General features: G+C 51.2%; 5 protein-coding genes across 5 annotated transcripts; 2 read left to right on the top strand and 3 right to left on the bottom strand.

Moving 5' to 3' along the window:
• Positions 1-715: 715 nt before the first annotated feature.
• BDP81DRAFT_116619 (uncharacterized protein) lies at positions 716-6,131 on the bottom strand. The gene is made up of 5 exons (XM_060581549.1): positions 5,608-6,131; positions 4,026-5,555; positions 3,159-3,968; positions 820-3,096; positions 716-764 (listed from the first exon to the last, which is right to left on the bottom strand). The coding sequence occupies exons 1-4, from the start codon at positions 5,899-5,901 to the stop codon at positions 967-969; spliced, it is 4,764 nt and encodes a 1,587-aa protein (XP_060439708.1). The 5' UTR covers positions 5,902-6,131; the 3' UTR covers positions 716-764; positions 820-966.
• Positions 6,132-7,620: 1,489 nt separating this feature from the next.
• On the bottom strand, positions 7,621-9,035 carry BDP81DRAFT_331344 (cation diffusion facilitator 1; the record flags this gene model as incomplete). Its single annotated transcript, XM_060585496.1, has 4 exons — positions 7,621-7,647; positions 7,748-7,962; positions 8,021-8,849; positions 8,883-9,035. 4 exons carry the CDS (start codon positions 9,033-9,035, stop codon positions 7,621-7,623), a joined length of 1,224 nt encoding a protein of 407 aa, XP_060439707.1.
• Positions 9,036-9,651: 616 nt separating this feature from the next.
• On the bottom strand, positions 9,652-12,700 carry BDP81DRAFT_438704 (PX-associated-domain-containing protein). The gene is made up of 3 exons (XM_060591340.1): positions 11,592-12,700; positions 11,282-11,527; positions 9,652-11,215 (listed from the first exon to the last, which is right to left on the bottom strand). Exons 1-3 carry the CDS (start codon positions 12,206-12,208, stop codon positions 10,057-10,059), a joined length of 2,022 nt encoding a protein of 673 aa, XP_060439706.1. The 5' UTR covers positions 12,209-12,700; the 3' UTR covers positions 9,652-10,056.
• Positions 12,701-12,903: 203 nt separating this feature from the next.
• On the top strand, positions 12,904-13,677 carry BDP81DRAFT_438703 (uncharacterized protein). The gene is made up of 2 exons (XM_060591339.1): positions 12,904-12,941; positions 13,109-13,677. Exon 2 carries the CDS (start codon positions 13,146-13,148, stop codon positions 13,539-13,541), a length of 396 nt encoding a protein of 131 aa, XP_060439705.1. The 5' UTR covers positions 12,904-12,941; positions 13,109-13,145; the 3' UTR covers positions 13,542-13,677.
• Positions 13,678-14,385: 708 nt separating this feature from the next.
• Positions 14,386-16,122, top strand: BDP81DRAFT_358504 (GDSL-like Lipase/Acylhydrolase). Its single transcript, XM_060586360.1, has 3 exons — positions 14,386-15,057; positions 15,123-15,204; positions 15,270-16,122. Exons 1-3 carry the CDS (start codon positions 14,736-14,738, stop codon positions 15,724-15,726), a joined length of 861 nt encoding a protein of 286 aa, XP_060439704.1. The 5' UTR covers positions 14,386-14,735; the 3' UTR covers positions 15,727-16,122.
• The last annotated feature ends 106 nt before the right edge of the window (positions 16,123-16,228 follow it).

Below are 16,228 nucleotides of genomic sequence, written 5' to 3'. Positions count from 1 at the left end.
AAGTGCCATCTGATGGTCCAGCCCGATGAAAGGGGCAGGACTGGGGGCAACCCGAAGGGATCCCGGACGAGACCGCACATCGGCACGGCAGATGCGGCGCTTGTCAAATTCCAGGGACGGCTCATTTATCAGGTTGACGCAATTCGTACGATTGAAGCCGGTGTTGGTGGGGCCTGTTTAACGTTAATGGGACTAGAACTTTGCTAGGCGCACAGCCGTTTGTTTGAAGTAAGCCAGGACCGCTGCTTAACTTTGAGATGTTGTGGATATCGATTTCCGGGCGAACGATTGACAAGTTGACAACACCCGAGGGACTTGACGATTGATGCAGGAAATGTATTCGTATCTTGGAAACATAAGTTGTACTTTCCGAGCCCGAGAATTCCTCATTGAAGTTTGAGATTATTCCCCTGAGCTGGTTGGGACAATGAACAGTTCAAATCCTTGTGTTCCCAGCGTCTATTTGAAACAAGGATCCTCTGAGTTTCCTGCAAGTATCATTTCCATCCTCAGCCGCTGATATGATGAAGAACTCTTTGCAACAGGACAACTACTGATAACTCAAAGGTCTGGTGAACTGAACAGCTGGCTCCCGCGACAGGAAAGCACTGGCATCATCATGCACTCCTGTCATGGCGATGCAGGAGCTTCTCTCCCAAACGCTCATATCCACGCCAATCTGCTGCCCACCATGTGGATATTGTCGTCGTCATGAACTTAACTCAAACTCAAACCAGCAGCCATGGCCCCTTGGGCAGTTCAAGTAAGTTGGCGTTGATCGCGTTGAACTGGAGTCTCCTTCAACTTACCTTTGGCCACATATAAAACTCGAACGATGGCAAATCTCTCAAAGGGGATGATGCGTGGAAACTCGGTACTACTGGGCTGATACGATTAACCGTGGTACTTTACATTTGACGGCCTGAGTGATCATGGCCAAGTAACTCAAAGCTGGGCCCCTTTCCATCAGGTATTAGTGCTCTTGCCATCATCCTCCGGCGTATTCAACGCTGCCACACCACTCTTTATCTCGTCCATTGGGATTTCGAATTCTCTTGCCACAATCTCTTTCCATTCCTCAACTGAGATCACCTGCCCACCTTCCTCGGAATAACAAGCTCGTAGAACGTTCGCATCGCCATCAACTGGTACCACGCTGATTGGCACTGGAACAGTCTTCGCCGCTGGGCCTACACAAGCATCCTCCCCCTGTCGTAGTCTCCGAATCCACTGATGCTTTTCACTGCATACGTTAATGAGGTCGGATTTGGGGTCACGTAACCGCGCCAGACATTCTCTGCAAAAGTCTTTGTCCCAGCAGTAGACGCAATGGTAAAACTCTTGGTCAAAATCGCCTTGCTTCTCGCACTTTTCCCCCTCCGAAGTATATCCATCGCAGAAACAATGGGTTTCGACCTCGATCTTGGGCGTGTGCTTGTTCAGCAAGTCCGAGATACGCGATTGGAGTAAGCGATGTGCAACACCACTTACAGAGCCAGTGCTGTCCGGGATAGTCGGCTTGTCTTGATGACTTGTGTCAGCCTCGGAGGCGAGGTTCGATTGACTTGCGAGGACAAGAGAGTCGATGTGTGTTTTGGCAGCTTGGATGCGTTGTAGCTGTGACGCACTATCTGGCACTTGAGTTCTCGCAAGCTGGGTAATTTCTTTCGCCAATACTGTGAGAATTTCGAGAACCTTTTCCTTGTCTGCAACTTTATCATCCTTCACATCCTCGGCTGCAAATTTCAAACTGTCCGTGACAAGGTCTGGTTGGCCGCACAAGCTAAGGGCGATGAACGCGCCCTTGAAGTCTTCTTGTCGGTAGCTCTTCATGACTTGCCGGAGGAGGAAGAAGCCATAGTAATCATTGTCGGGCATCTCATCAGAAAGTATCTGAAGAGCCTGTGTTACTCGTGTCTTGAGCACCGATCTGGCTTTGTCTTTCTCCCCTCGTAACGCGTGGAGCGCGGCTAAGTGTGCCCGCAGAGAGTCGTCGTACACATGCAATTCGTCATTAGCGAGTTTGGCCAGTGCCTCGAGGTTTTCTTCGTCTTTCCCATTCCCTCGGTTTAATAAGTAGTGATTCGCAAGAGCCGAGGTGGCGTTTGAACGTGTGACGTAGGCGTTGCGGCCGCCCACGTTGGCGAGCTGGTCTCGACTCTCGGTCCAAAGACGCAGAGCTTCGCTCACGCGCTCTTTTCCATCCAGTGTGATTCCAAACTTGTAGGCTGCGAGGCCTAGGTCATAGAGCAGGACCCCTTGGGCTTCGTATTCCTCATATTGCGCATCCGCGTTAGAGGGCTCGGTGTTGCGTTCTTCTTGCGCGGTGGACTTCTGCGTGGCCGAGTACATTGTGTGGACCATCTTCTCTAGAAGCTCGGGATCGTCTTTGGTGATTCTGAACATGCTTGAGGCGAGAGTGTCATGCTCAGAGTCCCTCGCTATCTTCTTCAGAATATTAGTTATCTTGCTTTCGCCGCCTTCTGCAGCAATCATGGTCTTCAGCAATTGTGCAGCCTCTGCGACATCTGATGACATCAGATTTGCCTTCAGGAGACCTAATTGTCCGGCAACCGCCTGTTCGGTGTCGTCGCTTCGAGATGCCACCAAGTAGTGCTTTGCTGCGGTGACCATGTTCTGCGCCTCATAGGTGTACTTTCCCAGCAATAAATGCAACTCGGTGATTTCCTTCGAATCTGGCTTCGGCATTGTGTTCTCTGATTCAGCCTCCTTCAGAGCAAGCTCAACTTGTTCTATGGCCTGACCCAATTGATCTCGGTTGTAGTACGTCACACCCAGGCCGTGGTAACATTGCCAACTTGGGTTCTTGAGTTGAGCAGCTTTCTGATAGAGTAACAGTGCTTGATAGGGATTGTTCCCCACGCAAGACGATGCCTCAGCAAGTCTTTCGTACCAGAGCGAATCAAGCCCTGCATCTGACAGCCCGAGAATTTCTTGGCACCATTTGCTGGCGACATCCCAGTCTATTTCATCGCTGGACCCAGCGGAAGAGGGTGAAGGTGATGAGCCATCTGGGTTCGCATCATCTCCGTTGGGGGTTGAGGTGTCTGGAAGCGTTTCAACCTCGTCTTTGTCCTGTTTTCATACCCACGTCAATAGGCTGAACGTCTTCTGAGGGATAATTGAGAGAGGCTTACCGCGGCCATAAACTCCTTCAGCCACCGACAAGCGCTCGGAATACCCCAGCTCCTTTCTCTAAGGAACCCCCGCACGACCATATTGACGAGTTCCTTGAGATATCCTCTCGGGGGATATCGTGCACGCTCCATTTTCGCGCGCCATGGCTTGTCGAGCCTTCGGACGACTGCTGGGTCGGTCAACCACTTCTGAACGTCTGTCATCTCGTCTGCCCACCAATAGACCTCTCCAAGAGTTGCTTTGTGCCGTTTAAAGACTGAATCATCTTTGAAAAGATTGTACAAGTTACTTCCAATCTCGGCCCGTTCATTTGTAGTAAGTTCTCCCTTGCCCTCGTCCTCGAGTTGTCGAAGTTGGCCCAGATGGTAGGGGAGCCAGCAGATGAGATACTCTCCAATGTCTTTGGTCTGTTCTTGGGGATCGCCTTTCAGGTAATGAAATGCTCGAGTCACGATTGTTTGATTGGCCTCAAACTCATCCACTGAAATAATACGCTGGGCGCTGTTGTGTAAGGCACCCGAGTTGTTGAAATCAAATTTGAACTTGTCCCGGATCGCCATATCCGCAAGATCCCAGAGAAAGTGCCCACAAAGCTCTTGGTCGACGTTATTGATGGTGATGGTCATGCTGATGGTGGGACGGTCTTTGGAGTTGGACGAGCGGTTCGCAAGCTCTCTCTGCTTCTGGAGATACTCTACAACACCGTCTTGAGGATAGACACTACCCTCATCGATCATCAACAGAGCCGAGTATTTATTTCTGATGACGTACTCGAGAGACGTGAGAGATTCTATGCCCGAAAGTAGCCTCTTCATTTATCTATGTCAGCTTCTATACAACTAAGAAATCAATGCAGAACTCCTTACCATGGCAGACTCAAGTTGGTCCAGCGTGAGATAATAGTCGCTGTACAAGGCCCATTTAAGCATTTCATTCAGCTCCAGGATCTCATCAGCTGTCAATGACCGCTGGAGATCATTGATCGCCGCTTCGAGGCCGCTCATTGACTGATCGAGCATGCGGTCTAGCTCTTCGACCGTAGCCATACGTGTGCTCAAGAGACGTATGACTCCGTCTAGCTGAGGCTGGAATGTTGAGTATCTTCCGTTGACATTCTGTGGAAGCTTTTCGAGAATCTTGTCCCTTGCCTTCTGATGTTGTGAGTTGGTTCCAGCGTTTGGAAGCACACCTTGTTTGTTCATAGATTCGAGGATGACGATCCGCATGTCCTTCTCGTTCTCCTTATCCATCTGGATTCTCAACGCATCGTCGAAGTTGGGCTGGTAAGCAGTCTTCAAATTCTCGTCCATGCCACTCACCAAGATGCGCACTCGCCGAGTCGGCTTCGCTTTCGTCCGAGAACCAAAGACAAATTCAAGGAGCATCTTCAACTGATCCAGATGCAGATTCTCAATGCCATCGAATACGAGGTAGTATGTAGCTCCCGATCCAGGAGCCCCAATCTTAAGGTCCGACCACAGCTTTTCCAAGTTCTCGGTGGTCGACGAGCGACGGAACGCCGCGGGACCGGCGTCACATGCCTTGCTCAAGGCCTTCCGCACCGTGACATCAACACGAGCAATCTGGAAAGCCATGTACTTCAACGCCGTCTGCACCGGGTTTTTGTCACTTTCAGACTTCTTAGTACTGACAGGAAAGAAGTAATGGGCAACGTAGGTGCGGCCTTTTTGTTCCTCGAGGCGTTTGGTGACGAGGGCGGTGACTGATGTCTTGCCGGATGATTTAGGGCCGGACACAACCAAGACATCTTTATCGTTGGATGCTGTCCAAGTCGTGTATGCTTCGTGTGTCCATATCCAAGAACCTGTGCCGTTGAAACATTTGTCAGAGATGGTGGTAACGGTCTGCGTGGTATTGGTGTCGAGCCGGACCGTTGACAGCACGCCAAGATTATCGCGGATCTTGGTCAATGTCCTTGTGCGGTCAGCGTCGTCTGTCAGAGACTGGACACCCTTGTGAGTTTCTTGCACCGCCCTCTGCGTCTCTACAACCACAGCAAGAGTGACAGTCCCCTCAACGTCGCGCTGTCCCTGCATGGCCCCTTTGAAGGCAGCCATAGCACCAGCCAAGTCTGTATCGCTGTCGAAGATGGAATTGACTCGTTGGAAGACTCGGTCCCGTCTACGGCCCTGACGGTGCTTGACAACATGAGCGCAAACCTCGACAAAGCGTATGAGAACCAGGTTGATCTGGTTGATAAGCAGGCGATCGACGCTATCCATGGACTGGTAGATCTGAAATTGAGACAGCGCCGATGACACTTCGCTGAAGACTTGATCTACTGCATCATTGTAGCCTTTGATAGCTTGAGGGATGTCGAACACGAATGATAGCGCACTGGCTGTAGTGTTACTAGCCACAGCTGGAATGGGAATCTAATTACATCAGAAAACCAGGTTTGTAAAGATGGCCTTTAGCAATACTCACAAATGAAGAGGCCTGCGAAGCAACTCCCACGAGCATTTTGAGGTACTTAAGAGAACTCAAGCCGACACTTTTAGCTGTCTCCCAGCTATCTTCCGGAATCGGACTCGTATTGACTTTGCCGCTGTTCTCGATTTGTTTCTGTACGTCTTCGAAGCTCTTCAGCTCGCCCTTGTTCAGCGACTCGCCGCATATTTCCCGGAAATGCTCGGCTGCGGCCGCCCAAATCTCATGCATGGGCCTGTCTCCATTGGCGAATTTCTTCCCCGGCGAATCAGATGGGTCCTGTTCTCTCATCGTATCGCTTTTCTTCAAGCAAAGTATTTAGTAGATGGGAGCAAAGAAGCAGCGCCGAGTGGAGGAGTTTGCTCCGCCAGATATCTTGGTTCTCGCAGTGTCTTAAGAGACAACTGGAGCTACGACGACTGCTGATATTGGCCTGAGTCAACAGAACATTCCAAATATGAGAAGAGGAAAAGAAGTGTCCGTTGTTGATGTACAAAGCGCGTAGACGATCTTGCGGTCGAGTAGACAGATTGAGCACATAGGTGGGGAACTGACCAATTCTCGCCAGCAATCCTGCAGCCTGATCTGACGTTACTGGCAGCGCCAAAAGCCTCTTCTTGCGCGACAAATGGTGGGGGTGATTACCAACAAGGGTTTTCAGTCGAGTACGGAGTACGAGCTGCCAAATTGCGGCTGAGCCGACATGGGTGCCTAAAGTACCAAACCAATAGCCGCTGCATGCGTCGAATCGTCTCTTCCCGCACTAACGAATGTTCGATTACTGTGTAACATAGGCAGTTGGCCAAAAGGTTTAGAGCTACTCAATGGGTGTGATCTGAGGTCAGCTTACTTGCCTGCTAAGTCTTAGCCCGGTCACCCAACTAGGGATTAAAAGCCGCTCGTCTTGTCAATATCAAAATGTCCGCGACATAACATGATATCTTACGCGAATGAAACTGTTGTTGATCTCCTGCCGCTTCCAGCCTCCGTGGTCCTTTTCTTCAAGATACAGAAATAGAAGATAGCCATCGTGCCCAACGTCAACAGGACCGCGGCTAGTACGTAGATCCAGAACAGTTGATAATGTTCCCTCTTTCCCTTCTTTCGGAAGATCAAAGAAATTCATCAAAAAAATCCATGGAGAAGAATGCCTCGGATAATCTTAGCCTCGCATCTCTTGAACTCTTTGAGAAACTGGATTACGCACCGTTGCGAAAGAAGCAGGAAAATCATTCCTAACACCGCGATTGATTTCATGATGCTTCCGTCCCATCGTGTCATTTGGGCAACATCCAGATTGACTCGTGATATCTCTTGGTTCGTCTTGGCATCACTGCGGCCAATTTGACTGATTTCCTACTCGAAATATATCAATAAACGGTACGCCCCTGGAACGAGCTGCAGACTGCGGCCAACTTACAAGCTGAGTTGCCAAGCTGAACCTATCCATGATGTGTAAGCATTCTCTGATGTATTCATCATATTCATCTACAAGCTCTTGGAGCCTGTCTCTGATTCTCTCTCCTGTATGGAAGGACTGATGTCGCAGCGCCACACGTGGCGCTGCCGGTTACTGCCGTACGATACCGCTTTCCACAAGCCGATTACCCGTCTTGTACGGTATATAGATAGGACCCTCATACGGGTCTTCCACTTAGAGGAATCAAGCCACTTTCTACCATACAAGTCTTCCACTTGCTACCTCGCTTTGTGATAGAAGGCTTATCGGTAAATATGATTAGATATCCTCTTGTTGCTTGAGGCCTGATAAGTTGATCACAGTCGTTTGAAGCATCTCGTGTCCCTTGATTAGTCGCTTGATTACTATATGGTGTTGACGTTGTATCACCAGTTCAGGAACTTTTTGTTCTCTTAGTACCTACCTTATGTCACAGCAACTTGGAATTCTGTTGTACCTCAATTATGGGCAGATTAATTAGACAACAAACCCCCAATATTTATTTCCAGGTGCTTTAGCAGCAATCCCGAAGTCATTCAAACTACGAACTATCATAGGTCCTTCTTCAAGTCATGTTCCTGTTGCTTCCAGCGTCAGCGGATAAAAATAATGAAGGGAGAACATTAATGTCAAATGGAGTCTACTTTATATAAATGAATGGGGACCAAAACCACTTACAGGTTTGTGACTCGTCTCATAGTCAACGTGGACAAAAGCTCTCTCAACTCCTGGAAGTTTCTCAATCTTGATCTGCAAAGCCTCGGCAACATCATGGGCAATCTCAAGTCTCTCGTGGCGGTCCATGACGACGTCGATCTCAACGATGTAGCGAGGCCCGCTGTGATACGCGCGAACAGTGTCAATCTGTTTGACTTCGGGAGAATGGGTCATGGCTATGGGCAAGTCTATTAGTTCCCAGTTCTTTCTCAGGAGAGGTCAAGACCGGCTTACCGATGTAAGTGATGAGTTGCAAAAACTCAGGCTCAGCAGACACCCCAATCAACAACTGGAACTCCTCATACGCAGTCCTCAACCACAACCCCGCAATCAAAAAGGACAAGAGAATGGCGCCCATGGGATCAATCCACCACTTGATCTTGCTCCCAGCTGAGAAGGTAAAGATACCAAACCCGTTGATGAAGAGATCGTTGCGGTGGTCACGCCAGAGGATCTCAACTTGGGAGTAGATATCCTTGATAGACCAGCAGTACAGCCACAAACAGAACTTCGTCCCGAACGCAATGGCGACGGCAATGACAGATGTGAAGTGGAACTCGTTAGTATCCTCCTCAGATCCAGCAGCCAAGTCCCGAGCCGACATGACGATCAAGACCAACGAGACGGAGAACATGATGAATGAGAAGACGATGTTTCCCGCCGTCGAGATGCGTGATTTGCCAGAGGGGTACTTCTGCGTATCAACCTTCTTCACCGCGCGATGAGAAAGCAGCAGCAGGACACCCGAGAGCGGATCAAAGACAGAGTCGGCCATGGTGGTGAAGAGCGAAAGCGAGCCAGAGGTAATCGCAGCGTAAAGTTGCAGCGCCGAGAGAACGACATTGGCCGCTAAGCTACCCTTTACAGCGATCTGGTACTTCAGATTATTGTCGCCCTGCGTCTCTTTTGCCTCGCGCTCGTGGTCGTCTACGCTCTTGAGATAGGAGCGGATCTTGTCGTTTTGGGCACGGTAAAAGTCTTGGAGCTTTGCATCTTTGGCGCCGCCACGAGTGAAGCTGTGGTGGATTAGGCGTCTTCGGGTGCTGGTGTTGGTGCTTCGCGGCTTGTTCGTGTTGTAGGCTGAGGTGATTTGGACTATGTCGGCGTCGGATTTGATGTGTGTGCCTAGGTTGTAGGGGTCGTTGATCTCTGAGGAGAAGGAGCTGGAGTCTGGGTCCTGGGAGGGAGAGAGGTTGGTGAGGTCTATGCCCGTGCTTGGGGCACGGGTGGTGGTTGTTGTAGTAGACATTATGAGACGAATTACTTGATAGACAAGACTTGCAAGCTGTTGTCACAATAGAGTTGTGTAGTATTGAGAAGAGCTCTGAGAGAGAGATGACAGAAATATCCCAAGAATTAAGACGAGGATGATGTGTAATGAGGCAGGGAAAGTTGAGGCGGGCGAGGTCGGAAGGGAGGGAAAGTCCAGTGGGCCCGACCAGGGAGGCAACCAGTTCCAGGGCAAGTCTAAACGAAAGCGAGATGAGTGAGGGATATTTGAAGCGAGCTGACGGCGGATCATTCGTCTAAACATCCCCATGTGCGCCGCTTCTTCGACGCTAGACAGGGATGAGCTTGGGGCAAATCGGTTAGCGACGCCAGATGATCTCGACGAGCTACCTGACTTGGTATGGGCTGGCGGCAAACCTTTGCCGCTGCTTCTTGGATGACGGGATGCTTGTTTGCTGACAATTCCTGGCCGTTGATTGCCGCAACAATGTTGCCAAGATGATCTACCTGTACCATGTCAACTGTGTGCGGGTGGATGAACGCTAAGAAGAAATGTGAGAGTGAGGCTATGCTACGGCCAATTGTCATGACACAGTCTCGGAGACTGATGGATACATCCGAAATTGACTGGCAGCTAGGCACGCGTACTTCGTTCTGCCAGTCAAGGCTGGGATAAGCTTCGCACACGTATGCCAATGCTCTTGGCTCGTCGAATACCTCACGTTGCCACGGCGAGTTTTCTCAGGCTACCACTGTCACAGCACTGCGATATTCCGGTTACTTTGTGCCATCTCTGTTCAATGTCTATGGCTGGCTCTACAGCAAGTATCCCGCCTGCCGTCCAGTACTAGCAGTCCAGTCCAAGTCCAAGGTAACACCAATTCCCGTAAACGCCTGGCCAATCCCTAAAGACCATCAAACCATGTTCTTATGCAAGTCGTTTGTAGTAGTCATCATGTGACACCATGCTAATCCACCCCGAAAGGCCAAAAGAAGTCCTCAAAAACATGTCATGGTACTCGTCTGCAGTCCATCCAAGCTCAGACTGACGCAGCATTTCCATTGGCCGCGCCATTCGTTGGAGGACCGTTGGCTCTAGACGCTACCGTGAGCATCTGTTTGAACCTAGGCCCTAGCGCTTGGATGACGGCCTGCACATCTGGCGCTTCAGGTAGAGAAGACAGATTCATGTCGCGTACCGCCGCAATGATCTCGCCGGCATCGCTCGACGCGGAACCCCGCTTACCCTGCGACGGCGCCGCCCCCTTGACGTCTCTGCCTAATCGCACCGGGCCGACGGGCCTCACCGGCGTGATGAGAGTGTCGTCCATCAGGTTCTGCCACCGCACCAAGTAGATACCCGGACCGGCCATGCTTGTCGAATTGCCCTCAATGATGGTCTGCATCCGCGTCAAGGACAGTCTTTCCAGGTCCCGCAGGTACACGGCGTGGGCGTCAATGATTGGAAGCAGGGCCGCCCTGCTATTGTCGGGAACCTGGTTGAAAATATCGCCAAGCTGCTCCTCGATGCTCGCGCCGCCATTCTTGGTCTTGTGGAACGCAACCAGGGAGTCCTTTGCCCACGTTCTGAATTGGTCCATCACTTCTGGGCATTTACCACCCACAGCGTGCAGCCACTTGTACAGGAGGTGCTTGTTGTTCTTGCACAGCTTGACGTAGTCCTCCACGGTTGGCATGGTCTCCGGATCGTCCTTGTTCTTTCCTTTCTTCGGTTTGCTGCAGGCGATCAGCTGGTCGAGGAACATGTGGTAATCCCTGACGTGGTCCGAGAGGTCGACCTTATTGTGTACGGCGCGGATGATGGGATCCATCCCCGCTACTGCCTCGCGGACAGCCTGGGTGAGGTAGTCCGGGCTCTGCCTGCAGAGGATGCTGATGATTTCTTCCCGGTCGCGGATAGCTAGTAGCGCTGCATAGTACTCCAGGCACATCGTATGCTCTTCCTCGCTGAGGTCAGATAAGAGGATAGGGTTCGCGGTTTCGAGGATGACAGCGATGATGGACTTGTCTTGCTGCGCGCTCATGGCTCGGATTACTTCGCGCTCGGTTGGAGGTGATTGGGTATGGGTCTTGATGGCGTCTAGGGCGCCCTTGCTTGGCCTGTTCTTGTCTTTGGCGATCCTGTCGACCGTCTTCTTGAAGTCTGCGCAGTCCCAGCCGAGGATGACGGAGATGATCCTGCAGTTGCGTTAGTCTCTCTACGTCTCTCAAGGTATTACGACCCTCAGCTTGGGGAAAACGAACCTCTGCATAAGATTCATGCCGTCTGCAGCATCCTTTGTGAGGCCAAACCAGTTCGAGACCGAGCCGACGCTGAGCTTGGCCAGGAAGATCTTCATCATGCCTGCAATCATGGTCGCAGCATTACCGACCTTGAGTGTCTGCCTGACCATGTTGTATGGCACCATCTTGTGAACCTGCTCCATGAGCTTGACTAGGTACTGGCCCTCGGGGGAGTCAACTAGGACTTGGTGGGCAAGTCCAGCCAGGCTGCAAAAGTCCGTGTTAGTTGGCCTTTCTTCCTCAAACTGCTTTCGCAAGGAGCAATACTGACTGGACAATGATGTACTCATTCGCCGCTCTGGTCATTGGAGAGTGCGACTCAAAATCGTCCGTCTCAGCAAGATGGTCGAGCAAGCTGTCGCAGAGGTCCTCGTACACAAGGTCATGCATAGCATCATCCCACGCTTGCGCCAGGTCTTCCGCCCTCTCCAAATCGTACTGCTTTAGCCGGGTCGCCGGGTCGCTGTAGGGTCCGCCACCAATCATGCCACGCGCAACGGTCTCTATTACAGTGGACGAGGCGGTCGCCAGGGTCTTTCTAGTACCCAAGGCGCCCTTCTCATAGCTCTCGGACAGCTCGGCTTCGGCGAAGTTCTTGAGGATACCCTGGACGCGGACGTTCCAGAACTCGGGGACAAAGGAGGAGACGCCTGGCAGCTTCAGGACGAATCTGGTGAAGAGTGATTGTAGGAGGGGCGCGGAGGATTCTGGGGCGTAGGCGACGGCCTCGCCGGGTTCGGAGCTCTGCGCAAAGGGGTAGCCATAGTCGGAAATGGTTTCTGGCTTCTTGAAGTCTTCGATCTCGTGGTACGTTTCGAAATGGGTGAGGATGTTGAACAGGGCCTTTGTCTGCTCGGCAGTGAGGCCGGAGGGCTGCTGGGCCACCATGATGGGTAGTATTCACGATATGCCAATGGCCATCTATTGCTGGAGCTTCCTCTGCCTCTGGCTATCTCTCTCGAACGGTGTTGACAATATGGTGAGTTGTAGCGGCGGCGGTTGGTTGGGGGAAAGATCCGGTCGGGTCGGTACTTCACGTTGGCGATGTGAATTATTTTGTAGGCAGGAGCTAGGTGGTAGCAGCTTCCGGTGAGGTGAAAAGGATGTTGCGTTTCTGGAAGGTCCCCGCGATCGTGTTCGGTCACCGGTCCTCCGGTTGAATTGTGGATCACGGGTAAGTGACGTCACGAGACTGTATGTCACTGGTTTGTTCTTCGTAGGATGCGTGTAGAGGTAGGGGAGGGGGGGAATATTCACCACTTAAGGATTTTAAAAATATTCTCTTTGATTCATGGGTTCTCTGAATAGAAACAGCGAACAGACTGCGGGAGTCGCCGTGTCAAGTGCCAGAGTCCCCAGTGTCTCTGGCCTGCCCCTGTCGGCTTTGTCTGAGCGACCCTCCTTTCTTATTCGGCTATCTGCAGCACCTTGCATCAGTGCAGACTCCTAGATCTGACTTGACTCTTTCCAAGCATCTGATTCTGGTGCATTACCTGCCTTGGATCTACCTCATTCCCACTGCTATGTGTGGCATGTGCACTAAGATTCCTCCCGAGGCATAGAGGATCATATGCAGGCTCAGCTCAGCTCAGCTTCCCATTGCTTGCATATATCAAGCAGAGTACGTGTCATTCAATGCCTTCTCCTACAAGTTTCGTCCGTTTTCTGAAATGATTGGATGCCTCGTCACATCCAGCTCCCTTGGACTGTGGGAAACTACTGCCCTTGGCTGGGGATGTTGAGGTATTGTGGCTGTGTAAACTTATTCGAGCTAAGCACATTCTGCAGGGCGCGGAGGGTGGAAGCTATTCAGCATCAAGCTCAAATGAAGACGCATTCTCATATCCGGCCGGCTATACTAGATAATCTCATTCGAAAGAATCATCTGTCACAAACCCGAGGTTGGCTCAATGCGCCCACTGGCTTGACTTCGCGTTTGTTATCCACCTCAGAATGGATCCAGTATTCACCTCGTGTTCGGTCCCCCGGCCGGCATCTTCCCCCCGGCATGAAATGCGACCCTCGAGAACCCCCGCAACCGAATGCGTCGGGTTTCAATCCTGTCATGGCAAAAGTCAATGTTTGCCCCCCACACCAGGAACACGTCCGAGGGCCCGAGTCAAAGCACGAGCTCAATGCCCAAACAGGTAATCACACCAAGGCTAATCCTCGATCTTTCCAGTGGCGGCCAGTCCCGTTTGGCTTGATATCGTGCGTCTAGGCCCGAAGAACCGGGTTTGATATCATCGTCGATAGAGAAATTTACCTTACTCATATGGCGACATGATGTCTTCTAGTAGTGTAACTATAATGTTCATGTAGGGTGACTAGCAAAACCACATCGAAGTTGCCTCTGGCAGTAAGATCAGCTACAACTGAACTGTGCGAAGTTGCAATGTCCATCGGAGGATCACTCCAATAGATGATAACCATTCATTTGGAATGGCGAGTCGGACTCGCAATCGGACGGCACTGGATCTGATGGCTATCCCGCTTCCGAATGTAGCAATCCATCGGATTACTCGTCTTTCTAGATCGGGCCGCGTCACAAGCTGTCAAATGGATCCGAGGCCGCAGCAGCTAAGGTCAAAGCCACAGGACTAGATCCGATCTCACGATAGAACAAGCCACAACAATGCTATCAGCTTTCAATTTTTGAATTGCCTCGAGGACCAAGATATTTTGTGCAACCTTGCCTGGCAGACCTGCTCATCATCCGGGTTATAGCACATGACATTGACATAAGCCTCTTCGTCTTGACTCCTACGTCAGGAGTAGTCACTCAATTCGCTGTGCATGAGTTCAGTTCAGGAGACCGAGAAATGATTGCGGCCTGTATATCATCACATGAAGCACAAAGTAGCTCCGGGTGCAGCGGAACTAATCAACCCCGGATCAGACGGACCCTAAACGATCATCTCCCCACGGGGTCATGATCCATCTGCCCGGGTTCACTCGGCAAGCGGTCGGCCGAAAGCCTACTTCATGGTGGACTCGGCCCCTGTTGGCCCGAGTCAAAATCCACCCACCTTCTTCCCACGAATGAGGAGCGCTTCATCAAATACCATTCAATTGCTTTCCCACTCGTGCGCAAAATGAGCAACGGCCTTTCAGCATTCATCCAGCTTAGCGGTCCCGCCGTTGCGTCTTTTGCCTCCAAATGACCCCTGGATTACGCGGGGAAATGCCAGCTCAGAGGCTTGTCAGTTCAGTTAGATGCGGGGAGACATAACGGTATCCCTGGCACCCTAGATGGTGCTGGGTGCCGAGATCCGCTGTCAATGACACCTTCGCCATGGAAAGAAAAAGAAAAAAGAAAGAGACTCCCTGATGGGATTTTCTAGCCTGGCAGTTCGCAAGCTCTCGCATCAGTCTCTACCAGTATCCATTCCACACAGAAGGAAAGAAACCGACGATGAAGCTGTCCGTTGTTTCCCTCCTCCTGGGAGCTGGATCGACACTCGCGGCACCTACCGAGCGCTCAGATGTCGATGACCGACAAGTACTCTGGCTTGCTGGCGACAGCACGATGGCACCGGGTGGTGGACATAACGGCACCCAGGGATGGGGAGAATACCTGCACTACTCTCTTGATTCATCAAAGATCCGAGTCAACAACTCTGCGTACGCTGGAAGAAGCGCGCGCACGTTTACAAGAGAGGGCCGATTTCAGCGCATCATTGACGAAGTCAAGGCTGGTGATTGGGTTGTGATTGAGTTTGGTCACAATGACGGACGTATGTATCTAGCCTTTGCCTGGTTTCCCCTTAGCAATGGAACAATCCCTTTAACAAAAGTCTAGCCGGAAACCCAATCAACGATACAGTCAAGAACCGAGTTGACTGCCCCGGTATCGGTGACAACGTCTGTCCTGTGCCTTTTAAGTACGTCCATGGATCTTGATAACGGCTATATCATTCCCAAATGATGATGATCTAAGTGTCTCCAGCAATCAAACGGAAGTTGTACGGACTTACACTACCTACCTCCGCAACGCCTCCTCAACCTTCCTCTCTCTCGGCGCCCGCGTAGTAATCTCGACCTCGACCCCCATCAACCCCTACTCGACCGGCATCTTCCTGTGGACGCCGACCATCTACTCGTGGTACTCGTGGTACGTCGTTGAGTCCCTCGGCGGACCCGCGGCCGGGATCTACTACGTCCCGCACGGCAACTACAGCGCCCAGGCCCTTCAGGTGCAGGGCCAGCAGGCCGCTGTCGAGGGCTACCCGATGGACGCCGTGCACATGTCACCAAAGCTGGCGGACTCGTTTGCTGGGGCTTTTGTTTTGGGGCTTAAGTGCGGGACGTCGACGCTGCAGGAGTATGTTGTTAATGCTACGTCGAGACTGGAGGGCGATAGGTTGGGGACTTGCCTTCAGGTTAATGCCACTTTGCCCATCTAATTTCTCCAGAAGGCCTCATCGATGGGATAAGCGTATTATCATTTAATTTGCAAACTTCAATCATTAGAGTCAATAGACTACGTCAAGTGCTGTCACGAGTCAGTTAGCGAAAACCGAAGGGCCCGACTGGATAGGAAGGTCACAATCTCTGAAGATTTAGGCAGGCTGGACCAGTAAAATTCCATGTGCAGCGAATCACTTTTCAAAAGCTTCACTGTGTAAGTGTTGTCAAGAATGACCTTCAAAGTTGGCGACTGATTGTGGCTCGACATTTGTTTGAAATTGTGAGAAAAGACTTGGATTAACTGCACCAAAGACTAGACCTAAACTTGGAATATAGCAGACACAGTCGCCAAAATAATTGAGGAAAAAGTGCTCACTAACCGTATATAAGCCCACTTACCACTTCAACCTGTTTCCACTACCTACTGTGATGGAGCAAAGCCATCCTCAGAGTCGGAACCGTAATCCTTGTCACCAAAGACGCTGAGGCCATTGACAG

The sequence above is a fragment of the Colletotrichum phormii genome (genome assembly GCF_030913505.1).
Source record: "Colletotrichum phormii strain CBS 102054 chromosome Unknown BDP81scaffold_27, whole genome shotgun sequence".
NCBI classification, from domain to species: domain Eukaryota; kingdom Fungi; phylum Ascomycota; class Sordariomycetes; order Glomerellales; family Glomerellaceae; genus Colletotrichum; species Colletotrichum phormii.
Note: the sequence above shows the minus strand (reverse complement) of the source record. Positions and strands in the feature narration are given on the sequence as shown.